At 48.1% G+C, this 12,608-nt stretch overlaps 1 protein-coding gene across 1 annotated transcript in view; it reads left to right on the forward strand.

Moving 5' to 3' along the window:
• Positions 1-4,839: 4,839 nt before the first annotated feature.
• The window catches only part of kcnh3 (potassium voltage-gated channel, subfamily H (eag-related), member 3), a gene marked incomplete at both ends in the record, with an annotated part of 122,202 nt that continues 114,433 nt past the window's right edge, over positions 4,840-12,608 (forward strand). Inside the window, one exon of the mRNA XM_083921373.1 lies at positions 4,840-4,915. Within this exon, the coding sequence (XP_083777499.1) occupies positions 4,840-4,915 (76 nt within the window). The remainder of the gene's footprint in view (positions 4,916-12,608) is intronic.

Here is a 12,608-nt window from a genome sequence, read left to right on the forward strand (position 1 = left end):
TTTAATGTTTGATTTCTTTGTAAAAACATCTGACGGTCAGATTTAGACTCAGACTTAGACTAACCCTAGCTCCCGCAATTCATTTGAGTTCCCAGCAGCTTAAAAAACACAAGGGAGGTATAAAAACAATAAACTCTGAGCTAAATAAATACAGAAAGTATAGTGGTGGTTAGCACTGTCACCTCACAACAAGAGGGTTCCTGGTTTGAATCCCGGCTGGGGCCCTTCTGTGTGGAGTTTGCATGTTGTCCCCGTGTCTGCGTGGGTTTTCTCCGGGTTCTCCGGTTTCCTCCCACAGTCCAAAGACGTGCAGGTGTTGGGTTCATTGATGACTCTAAATCACCCGTAGGTGTGAATGGTTGTCTGTCTCTGTTCGTCTCTATGTGTCCTGTGATAGACTGGCGTCCTGTCCAGGGTGGACCCCGCCTCACGCCCGATGTCAGCTGGGATCGGCTCCAGCCCCTCGTGACCCCGACAGGGACAAGAGGCTGAAGATTAATGAAAAAAAAAAAACTCTTAGTCAAATAAAATTAACAGAAAGTTAAATCAGGGCGGACTCACATTTTGCTGGTCAAACCAGCACTCACACTGGTCAAAGGAACTAAAGTCTGGTTCCTTTGACCAGTGTGAGTGCAACCGTACCGCGTCTAGGAGCGGCACGCTTGCCGTCCACGGCCCGTTTGGGAGAGGTGGGTCCACCCTCGTGTACGAGCACGAGCGTGCGCACGTGTACGAGCAGGTTATCACGTTATCACATTTCATTTATTGTCTCTCAAATTAATTATCACATTATAATTTATGACCCTTTAGGGCTTCCGTACCTCTTAGATACTACAATATAAAAACACATTTTAAATCCATAAACCATTATTTTTAAATTTCAAAAATTACTCCAAAAGCTAAATTCAATTCATTCAATTTAAAATATCTGGGGGAAAAAATGATCTCTCAAATTAATCATCACTTTATCGCGAGAAAACAGAGAGAACATGAACTGTGATTTTTGACCCTTTAGGGCTTCCGTACGTCTTAGATACTAAAATATAAATACGCATTTTAAATCCATAAAACATTATTTATAATTTTTAAGAATGATTTCAAAAGCTCAAATAAACTAATTCAATTTAAAAATCTGAAAAAACAAAATAGTTATTAAGCTTTTAAATCGTCGTACAAAGTAAGCTAGCGCTAAACCGGAAGTAGCCCGGTCGGCTGGCGGAAGTCTTCATTGCGCATGCTCCGTGGCAGCAGAGCGGTTGGTCTGTTTGAACGCGGCGGCGGCACGAACACAGAGAGGAGGCAGGTGGACTGTTCCGGCTCCGGTGAGCACCTTTCACACGAAAGACCCGCTCCAGCTCTCTTACACGTCACGTGCTTCAGGTGAGCCACAGGTGAGTGACGTCACACACAGTGAACGGCTGTTTGTTTGAATGAGGAAAAGTTTTTAGTGTTGTGCGTTAAGTTTAGCATTAGCATTAGCACAGAGAGTAAAAGTCCTGGAGTCTCATTTTTATTTTATTTAAATAAATAAAAACTTTATTGAAAATGAGCAGCAGAGACAAACGCAAACACCAAACAACAGGTTGATGCTGGTGTGAACATCAACACAACACATGAACAAAGAGGTGAAGAGAAATAAAATAATAATAAAAATAATATAGTAGTAAAATAAAGGGGTGCCAGAAGAAGTTATTAGTAGTTCTTCGTTATTAGAGGAGGTAAATCCCATAAAAGTGCAGAGTTTTGATGCTTCTTGTTCTGTGACGGGGAAACTGTTGAAATCTACTGTTTTACAAACTTTCCTCCACAGGGAGCCACAGTTAGAGATCTCATTTATTTTGATTCATTTTAATAAACTGTCTTTCCTCTGTTGAATGGCAATTATTCACAATAATAAGAGTATTATTCTGATTGTCCTCCAGCTGGTGTTCGCGTGGATCCCTCAGGGGGACCCGGACCAGAGGGTGATCCACCTGACAAGCTCCTGGGTCAGCAGCACCGGGTGGACCGGCACTGACCGGCTCAGACGCCATCATCAGGTTTGTCAAACAAACACAACGACGTGAATGTTTCCACCAAAACTGCCTCTCCTTGATTACAGCGCCACCTGCTGGTGGACAGGTGTCATTTCCGTTGTCTGAACCTCCCCTGGGAGTTTAATTTCCATAACTTCAGTACGCTTCAGGGTGAGTCCGCAGGCTCGAACCCCCAATAATCCGGGTCCGGACGGGGGCTGGAAATCCTGGACGACACTTAAAACATGGATTTATAAAAAGAAGAAGAATTATTCCTTTATTTCTTTATTCTCAGGGTTTAAAAGTGCTGGAAACGTTCTGTAAACAGGACGCATCAACGCTTTAAACAGAGAAAAAGACGATCTGCGTATTTTTATTTGCATAAAAAATGACTTTTGACACTTGTTGATTATGTTTCTGTGGATCTTTGAGTAAAGAAATTGCTGCAGCTCTGATGGCAACATGAAACTTAAAAAACCTCCAAACCTCATTCTGGTTCTTCACAGTCAGATCTAAGTGGATGTTATGAACAGGTGCAGTAAGCAGCACACTGACTGTACCGTAGGTTATGTGCTGAATACAGATACGCAGGTAACCGCGGCTGCACGGGGCCGGGAGAGCACGAACACGCACCTCAGCCTTCGAGTCACTTCAAGAGGCCATGATCTTCACCCAGCTCCACCTCCGTAACGCCTCCCACCATGTCTGCATCAGCGAGGGGGATGAATGGATGAATGGATGACTGGACTGTGACACCTGCAGAACATTTGATTCTTCCCAGGCTGTGGCAGAGCAGTGGAGCCACACACGCCTTTATTATCAGACTGGAAACAGACAATATTAACATATTTAATTTGTTTTTTTTTCAGGAGAAAGTTCAACTTAAAACGTCAGAAGATGCTTTGTTGACGTTTCTGTTAAAAATGCACTTCTAATAAAGTGGGTGTTGGTTAAACTGGTCATTGTTCTGCTGAGGCGGCGGTTTGTTATTTTCCACATGAACAGAAAACTGATTCAACCGCCTTCAAACCAGATCTTTTAATGGTTAGCACTGTCGCCTCACAGCGAGAGGGTTCCAGGTTTGAATCCTGGCTGAGGCCCTTCTGTGTGGAGTTTGCATGTTCTCCCCGTGTGTGCGTGGGTTTTCTCCGGGTTCTCCGGTTTCCTCCCACAGTCCAAAGACGTGCAGGTGTTCGGTTCATTGATGACTCTAAATCACCCGTAGGTGTGAATGGTTGTCTGTCTCTGTTCGTCTCTATGTGTCCTGTGATAGACTGGCGTCCTGTCCAGGGTGGACCCCGCCTCACGCCCCATGTCAGCTGGGATCGGCTCCAGCCCCCCACGACCCCGACAGGGACAAGAGGCTGAAGATGAATGTTATGGTTTAACAGGACAAACTGTTGCATAACACAAGACTTAGACATAAAACAACACAAACACAACACACATGTGTCAGGAGAGCACAAATCAATTACATTTCAAAAAGGTATTTGTTTATTTCATGATAAGTGTTAAATCAAAGTTTCATTCTTCTCAAGGAAGAAAGGGGAGAAGGAGAATACAGAGCCTAATGCTTTGCACATCTTCTCTGAAACCACACTCCCCAGGCTCTCCTTCAACATGAACGGTGTCCTCTTCCAGGAGGAGGAGGTCTGAGTGTGGCCGAGTGTCTGATACCTGTGTATCTCAGCTGGTTTTAAGGATCTTCTTGATCTCTGCGTCTGTGATCAGAGGGAAAACTCATGTTAATCAGGAGAAACCGTGTGAGAGCAGCTGCTCCAGGAAGGGTGAGGGCCGTGTCCCTGTTGTTTTTGAGGCTTTTACAGGTTTACTGAACTGAAAATGTCCCCGGGTGATGTCTCAGGAGTCCGCTCACCTCACTAAAGTATGAGTTTGCTTGTTTTCCTTCTCCACTGGAGGTTGAAGTGACGCTGCGTAACCAGGAGGTGGCAGCATCTCACCGTGAGGACTGAACTCCTGCTGATCTGTGCAGCTGCATGAGGCCATGTGGTCCTGAGGAGAGGAGTCCATCACCCTGGCCCCCCTGGTTCCCTGGTCCTCTCAGAAACCCCGGATCAAACACAGATTCGTGTGTGGTTGATTGCATTTAACTGGAGGAACTGAACGAACCGTAACGCGCAGAGAAGTTTATTTTGTTTGTTTGTTTTTGGGTGGATTTCTAAAAAACGCTGGTTGCTTCAACAGCAGATGAAGCCTCCGTGGAGCCGCAGCCTGCAGCCCGTGCTGGGTCTACTTTCCATCACTCCAGGGGGGAAACCGGGGGCTTCCAACGCCGCTGCATCTCTTTGTTGTCTCGCACCTCCACTTTGAAACAGGACCACGGTCTGGTGAGACCTGGAGGCGTCATGTGACTGTGCATCTGCTCTCAGTTGTGGCAAGATATCCACGCAACGAGGAGAGGGAGAGAGAGAGGGGGGGAGAGAGAGGGAGAGTTGAGGAGGAGCTTGCAGCGATAAGATTCACTCCACGCGCCATCAGCACCAACAACTTGCAGTGTATCCATCCACCCTCATCTCTCTCCAGCGCGCACCCTTTTCGCGACCACACTGGCGCATTAACTGTGTTCTGGACGGTGCACAGGTGCATCCCACGGTGATTACTCGCTCTCTGCTCGGTTGATTATGGTCACAACCCCCGCGGTGCCAAGGTGGAGTCACCGCGCGTATCTCGGATCGGTGCGCTTCTCCAGGGGCTGGGATGCGCACCGGGCACCTCTCGCTTCCTGCCTAGTTTCGGGTCAGGGCAGGAGTCAAACGCTGCCCCCGGGCGCCGAGGCAGGAGGACCCAGTCCACCCGGAGCAGGATGCCGGTGATGAGAGGGCTGCTGGCCCCGCAAAACACCTTCCTGGACACCATCGCAACCCGCTTCGATGGCACCCGTGAGTAACACACGAGAGTGAAGTGTTGTCATGCATTTGTTTTCTTGTACTCGCCGCGTGGAATATCTCGTGCACACGGAGCTTTTATGTATTTAGGAAAGCTCCAGGGGTTTTCTCCAACATGCAACTTTAAAATCACATTTTCCCTGAGCCTAAGAAATCACATATATATATATATATATATTTATATCTGAGCAGAAATGCTGTGCACCTGCTGTCTGCGCACAAAGCGCAGCGGCAATAATTGGTGTGAATTTGAGGCTCACCTTCTGCTGTGGTCCGGTGCAGGCAGCTCTGATGAGTGTTGTCTTATATAATTGATGGGTCTGAGAGATTCTGCCAGCTGTGATTTCCTGTGGACTGCCTTCACTTCCTTTGTGCACCGCTGTGTCACATTCAACCTCAAAGCTTTTGTACTTTTGATCTCAATCACCAGTGGCTGATTGCACAGTTTCTTATTAGTGCCACAGACACGAGGCTGCAGGGCCCTAGACTCTGCACACGGGCACCTCAGAAGGTGCCATCATCATGCAGAGATCCAGAGCTGCTCCACAAATTAGTGTTTGGTCACTTTTTTCAAAGGAAATCTTTAAAAAATGCAAATATATGTTTTAGTATTTCCTTAAATGAAGGCTGGGATGAATAAACTCCATGTGGCAGCCGTGTTACATGACAATCAATAGCATTATGTATATTTCCATCTATTCAATTTCATAAAATCAACAATATTTTCAATACCTTGTTGTTCTGAAGTGTTATCAAGTCACCAAGTCGTTTAGTCGCCTAACCCAAACCAATTGATGTCCATTTAGTTTGAATTCACAATGGGACCATTACAGAGTGGAGCTACAGGGAGCTCACGGCGAGCGTTACCATGTGAACAGATGGTTAGGGCCTCCTGAACCTGCGGTCGCTGCAGCAGCTCCTGTCCCTCAGCTGTGTGAGGCCGATGGTGTCTGATTAACTCCGGTCCCCGTGAGTCTCCTCAGCAGGATGGGTTGAAATGAGGCTGCAGACCCGTTCTCTCTCTCGTCTTTGGCGAGAGTGTGTGTTGGGAACAGATGCGATGAGCAGCCCGTGTGTGTTGGGGCCCATGCTGGGCAGGTGGGCGTGTGAGAGATGCTTACATCGCGCTGACTTTGGGCCGCTGGTCTCTCCTTCTGCGTTGATTATTCAGGGCGACGTGAGCCAGTGTCTCCCCTAAACCACTCATGTGTGACAGCGTGATGGAGATGATTCGACCGTGCAGCGATCGCCGCGCCGACAGGACGGCAGATCCTGGTCTCACTCACTAAGTTCTCTCCTCCACTAACTACAGCAACAGTGGCTCCTGCTCGCGTAGACAGGACATTTTAAATGCTCCGACTTTGACTCCGGTGAAGTGAGTCAGTGTTGTGTCTGGTGCCAGAACCAAAAGGAACAAACGGCTCTTCTGTGCTCAGTTGTTCTTGATCTTCACACTCGTCTCTCTGCTGTTATGTGCCATAAGACAGGGAGTCGCTGTAGTCATGTAGTCTGCATTATTCAGAGGGAACGCTTGCATGCACGTACTGCACAGTGCACACACACACACACACACACACACACACGTATCTGACAGTAGGATGGAAATGATCTTTAGATTAGCTCTCATCAGGACTCAAAGTGGTCTGAGCTATTTTTCTCTGAGTAGCTAAAACACAGGCCGAGGTGACGATAATTACACATCTCCAGCAGCACATGTGCAGCCATTGTAATTAACTCGCATGGATGTCAAGGATTCATCGTGGCCTTTCCGCTCGTCAGTGGAGGAGGGGGTGAAGTGAAAGGATGTGGGGGTGGGGAGTGTGCATGATGGGAGAGAGACTGTGTGTGTGTGTGTGTGTGTGTGTGTGGGAGGAGGGGGAGTTTGGGATGTTTAACCCCTTCAATAGCCGCCCTTCAACACTTGCACCTCCGCGCTGAGGGAGAGGAGGCGTTCAGGAGGAGACGGCAGGTCAACAGGAGACGTCACGGAGAAGTTCATCGTCTGAAAGATGAGAACAGGAGGTGCAGATCAGCTCTGCGTCATGGTTTTCCACTCATCAATCAGAAATAATAACTATATAAATACAATTTTAAAGTGCATAAGGTAGAGATGCACCGATCCAATCAGGTACAGATACCTGATCTGAGTGTATCGGCCGTTACCTGATACTGATCCGACCCCGCTGTTGAATGAATGAAGCGTAGACTTGTCCATGTGAGTGATCGGCTTGACATAAACATATAGTATTGTTAAAAATAAGGAGTCATGACCGAAAGAACCAGGTCCAGGTCCAAGCGTGTGAAATGTGTTTCCTCAGGAGGGGGTCTGGAGTCTCCCTTAGAGAGAGGGGGAGAAGTTCAGCATCCGTGAGGAACTCGGAGTAGAGCCGCTGCTCCTTTGCGTTGAAAGGAGCCAGTTGAGGTGGTTCAGGATCATCTGGTAAGGATGAACCCTGGGCGCCTCCCTAGGGAGGTGTTCCAGGCACGTCCAGCTGGGAGGAGGCCTCGGGGAAGACCCAGGACCAGGTGGAGAGATTAGATCTCCACACTGTTTTGATTGGACCCAGAAATCTTATTTTGAAAGGGTGTTATGTCACTGAACAGCCGGATTGGACGGGGGTACGACTTGGACACAACAGCGTCAGAAAAAAGCCGTGGAGACGGTTAAAACAAAGCAGCAACAGCGTCGTTAGTGAAGCCAGAGTTTATTAAAGAGTGTTTTAAAGACTTACCTACTGGCCCCTGTACCAGCTCCTCTCATAGTAAAGTCCATTACAGTGGAAGGAGCCCATTGGTGCTTTGTTGTGTGTGTAGGGACTCTTCTCATGCTGCTGCAGAGGTTTGCTGTTATTTTCAGCAGCATTAGTGGTTAAAAAAGACCTTTAAATGCCTTCATAATTGACCTTTGACGTCTTTCTTCTGGATGAAAAAGAGTCAAACTGAGCAAAGAGCTGATCCTGATCGTTCACATGTTCAGACGTTGGTTCTGTTTTGTTTCAATGGAGCGTTTGGACCCGGGAATCCTATTTTGAAAGGGTGTTAGGTCAGACTGAACAGGTGTGTGTGTGCGTGCTTGTGTGCGTGTGTGTCTTCGTTGTTTTCTGCGTCTCAGTTGACCTCATGTGTAATCTGCCAGCATTTGCATTGCACTTTGAAATGTCTCTTAAGTTCCACGTTTAGAGCAGAAACGGCCGCTTTCACACGGCGCCAGCATCAAATTGGACCCTCACTCGTGTGCACTTCGGTCCGCTGGGCTCTAACAACTCTCTGCCCCTGCTGCGGCTCAAACACCTGCGAGAGGAGGTGGAAAGTGTTCACATCCAGCCCTGAAAACCAGCCTCACACAGTGAATTTCCACTGAAAGGTGCAGCTCCTGAGGTGTTTGATCATGGCGGGTAGGACCCTAAAGCACGGGGCACGGGACGGAGGCACAGTGGGAGGGCGCCCTGAAACGCTCTTATGACCGACACTACAAGTAAAAAAGCAGGAAGTTTGTGGTTTGAATTTGTTCCTACTGGACCTGAGTGATCATGTTTACACACACACACACACACACACACACACACACACACACACACACACACACACACACCTGTCTGTGGATGTGAGGTGCTGTTGCATCACCTTGCATTTTTGTCACAGCTTCTGAATCACACGCTTGGAGAAAGGTTATTATTTATATTTATAGACCCTCTTATGATGAATGACTCGTCTGAGAACAGATCGACACACACTCTCTCTCACACACAGTCACACACACACTCTTTAAATCGAGTATGTGTCGGTTAACCAAGCACTCAAACAAATGTATTTCCTTTCACTCTGCGATCACTGTATTCAGGCCGTCATGAGTCCCATTAGAGCCGTTATTTGTCCGTATGCGAACACGACGGCCTGGAGGAGAGGAAAGAGTCCTCTGAAGACCGTTAAGCTCACGCACGGATCAATCAATGCTCATTTGCTGCAGTGTTTCCTAGAAAAGGCAGCAGCTGTTTGGGACCGCAGGACTCAATTGGTCCTATTAATTGAGTGGGTCCTGGCTCGGTCCTAATCAGGTTAGGGCCTGAGCGCTGGTCGTCACGTGGACTCGTCAGGACCAGCAGGCTCCCGCTCCGTCCCTCACTCTCTGATCCAAGAGCAGATTCATCCGCATGAAGACAAACTGTGTCCCAGCGTCACAGGAAGTGTTATTACGGTTCTGCCATCGTTTGGGTTTTTCACCATTCACTGTTTTTACACCAAGCTACAAAAAGTCACACACTGCAATTCATCTTTAGTCCGAGTGTTTATGACTGTTGAAGTGACGTACGGAGCAAAGAAGGAAGTCAGGTGACGTGGTATCAGACGCCAAACTCCCCGTAGAGAGGAGGGTCCAAAACCTCAGGACTCTGACCTGGAGGACCGGGGGTTCAAGTCCTGAAGAACTGAGACAAACCACCTTTATCTGATCTGAACCAGGTTAGAGACTAAACTTAACCATCACTTAACCGTCTCCTTTAGAGACTAAACTTAACCGTCACCTTTAGACTAAACTTAACAGTCACCTTTAGAGACTAAACTTAACCGTCTCCTTTAGAGACTAAACTTAACCGTCTCCTTTAGAGACTAAACTTAACCGTCTCCTTTAGTGTCTAAACTTAACCGTCTCCTTTAGAGACTAAACTTAACCGTCTCCTTTAGAGACTAAACTTAACCGTCTCCTTTAGTGTCTAAACTTAACCGTCTCCTTTAGAGACTAAACTTAACCGTCTCCTTTAGAGACTAAACTTAACCGTCTCCTTTAGTGACTAAACTTAACCGTCTCCTTTAGAGACTAAACTTAACCGTCTCCTTTAGAGACTAAACTTAACCGTCTCCTTTAGTGTCTAAACTTAACCGTCTCCTTTAGAGACTAAACTTAACCGTCTCCTTTAGAGACTAAACTTAACGGTCTCCTTTAGTGACTAAACTTAACCGTCTCCTTTAGAGACTACACTTAACCGCCACCTCCTGAATTGAAGTTTCTGTCTTTCACCAAAACTACGACGTGAGCTGAACGACCTCGTTCCTCATTCAGGCAGAATCTAAACACAACTCTCCAGACGGTTTAACGGTCTCCCGCTCTGGTGAGGATGAGACGAACCCTTCATTCACAGAGGAAGACCATTAAATTAACAAAAATAAAACGTTAACAGCGCCCCAAGAACCTCCGACCCTCACCCTGGTCATAACCGTCTTTTAATCCAACTGGATAATAAAAACGTGTGTTTGCAGGAAAGAGGAACCTCAGCTGAAACAGTTTTTGCATCCGTTTGCTTCATTCGTGCTTCATTCGTGCTTCATCTCCACGCCGTTCAGAGCCCGGCGCTGAAATCTGCCTAAACAAGGAAATATAAGAAAAAATAAATGTGTTTGATGAAATCCACGGGCGGCTCCACCTCCACCTGCCCTCCGCTCTAACGAGGCTGCAGCTCCGATTCATCTGCTTCCAATCTGAGCCTTTTACTGGAGACGCAGCCGCCTGTCGCTTTGGCTTCATCACTTTCATTTACTGCCATTACCGTCCCGGGGCCCATTACCGTGCCGGGGCCCATTACCGTGCCGGGGCCCGCTGCTGTTACACGCTGCTGTTTCACGCTCCCCTTGTCTCTCACACACGCGGTGACATCCTCGCCAAACCTCCCGGCTCCGGCGTCTATTTCGAGCTCCGTCTGAGCTCCTTTGCACTTCCCTCGGTCGACCTGGCGTGCGGCTCACCTGGCCGCGGTGCGCTCCCCACCTCACTGCGACTGGAGAACGGCTCCAATTAGGCTTTTGATAAAAAACAAAGCATGCAGGGACCAACGCAGCGTCCGCACACACAACTCAAGAGGCGACGACGGGATTCAACCTGACGTTTGGACGCCGGTGTCCTCCGAGCACCCGCAGCGCTGCCTGGATACTGAGCCCTGTTATAAATGCAGTTCTCACTTCATGTTCTCCGTCTGTAGGAACTCCTGAAAGAGACAGACACAGAATAAGAAATCGTTTCTCGGGACAGTATGAAATGGAAGTTGCCGCCTCATTAACTTCCACAGAAAATACGCAGTGCATTAAAATCCCTCGGTGCAAACTCTGAGTCACACTCAGTTCATGAAAGGTGATTTTTACATTGATGTATGGAGCGACTCAGTGAGTAGTAGTTGACTTACTCAGGGCGCCCTCCCACTGTGCCTCCGTCCCGTGCCCCGTGCTTTAGTGTCCTTGTCCCCCCCTCCAGGCCCGTTTGTACTCACACTACCTGGGCCTCGGAGAATGCTTCTTGCTGCCTATACGTCATCACGCCGTAACACGTCACACGCATTGATGACGTCATGGCGATGCGTGGCTTTGTTTAGACCTCGGAGTTTTTGTTTTCTACGTCCTGACAGGTGCACAGGAAATGACCTCAGAACCGCCGTAGGCCTCGTGCTCGTACATGTGAAAAAGTGCTTTACTAAAGCCCACCTCTCTCAGACGGGCCGTGGACGGCAAGCGTGCCGCTCCTAGACGCGGCACGGTTGCACTCACACTGAATTTCCCCCGTTGTGGGACAAATAAAGGAACTCTTCTTCCGTATCTAATATAGATCTGTTTCCTCATGGACGACTGGGATGTATGCGTATGACTGTATGTGCATTGTTCTGGTGCATTTACTCATTATGTTTGACTGTACCACTACCTTTTCATGAACCATGGGGTCCCCGTCTATAAGCTTCTCTAGCTTCCTTTGGGACCCGTTCACTCTACCCAATTACCTTTATAACACCAACTGTATTATATTATATTATACTATGTTTGACGTGGTATTTGTGAATAAACTGATGAGAGCTGATGAGCTGTGTACCCAACAAGCCAACGCAGAAGTGCCACAACCTGCAGTTCCTCCTCCAAAGATCCTCTGCCCCCGTAGACCCCCGTGTTAAGATGCTAACCACAGCTTATCGTTAACCCGTAACCCTTCACCCCTCGCCGTATCACCGTGGTCTTGACCGTAGTCTGGCATTGTCCGGCCTGAGCCTCTGTTGTCGAAATCACTCCGTCCCTGTTTGCACCTGCAGCCGTCGTCAGGTGAGTCACCGACAGGCGCGCGGGGAAAGCGTCCGCATCGATTCTTTAAACAGACGCCCGTTGTAAATAATAAATGTCTGTTTGGGAAACTATTGATTACCCACTCCCCCACTGCCTTCAGAAATCCAATCTGCTGCAGCCAGAAAGACTGCGTGTGCGTGTGTGTGTGTGTGTGTGTGTGTGTGTGTGTCGGAGAGTCCATGCGTGTGTGTTGCAGCCCCTGTAGGCCTCCAGACTCGAGCGTTTCGGCGTCTGAAGAGAGGAAATGATCCTTGTGTTAAAAAGACCTGATTCGTTAAATGAGCGGAGTTCTCTCCACGTCGTCGATAATCAACTTTATAACGCGGCTGCAGGCGAGGCTTCAAGCGCACGGAGGAGATTGTTTAATCAGGAATAATGAAGTGCGCTCTCTTTATCGAGCCCCCGTGATTATAAACGAGCTGAGGATCCTAATTGACGGCCTTATTAATCTCCCGTCCAATCAGAGAGGTGCTGCTCGATGAATCAGAGTTTGGCTTCCAGTGATTCTTACTTTTCTTTTTTGAGCCTCTGTTTTTAACCGGCGCGGCTTCCGCGGAGTGAGCCGAGCCATTATGAGGCCTATCATTACGTCTGTGGG

Source organism: Echiichthys vipera (genome assembly GCF_963691815.1).
Source record: "Echiichthys vipera genome assembly, chromosome: 10".
Classification (NCBI taxonomy): Eukaryota; Metazoa; Chordata; class Actinopteri; order Perciformes; family Trachinidae; genus Echiichthys; species Echiichthys vipera.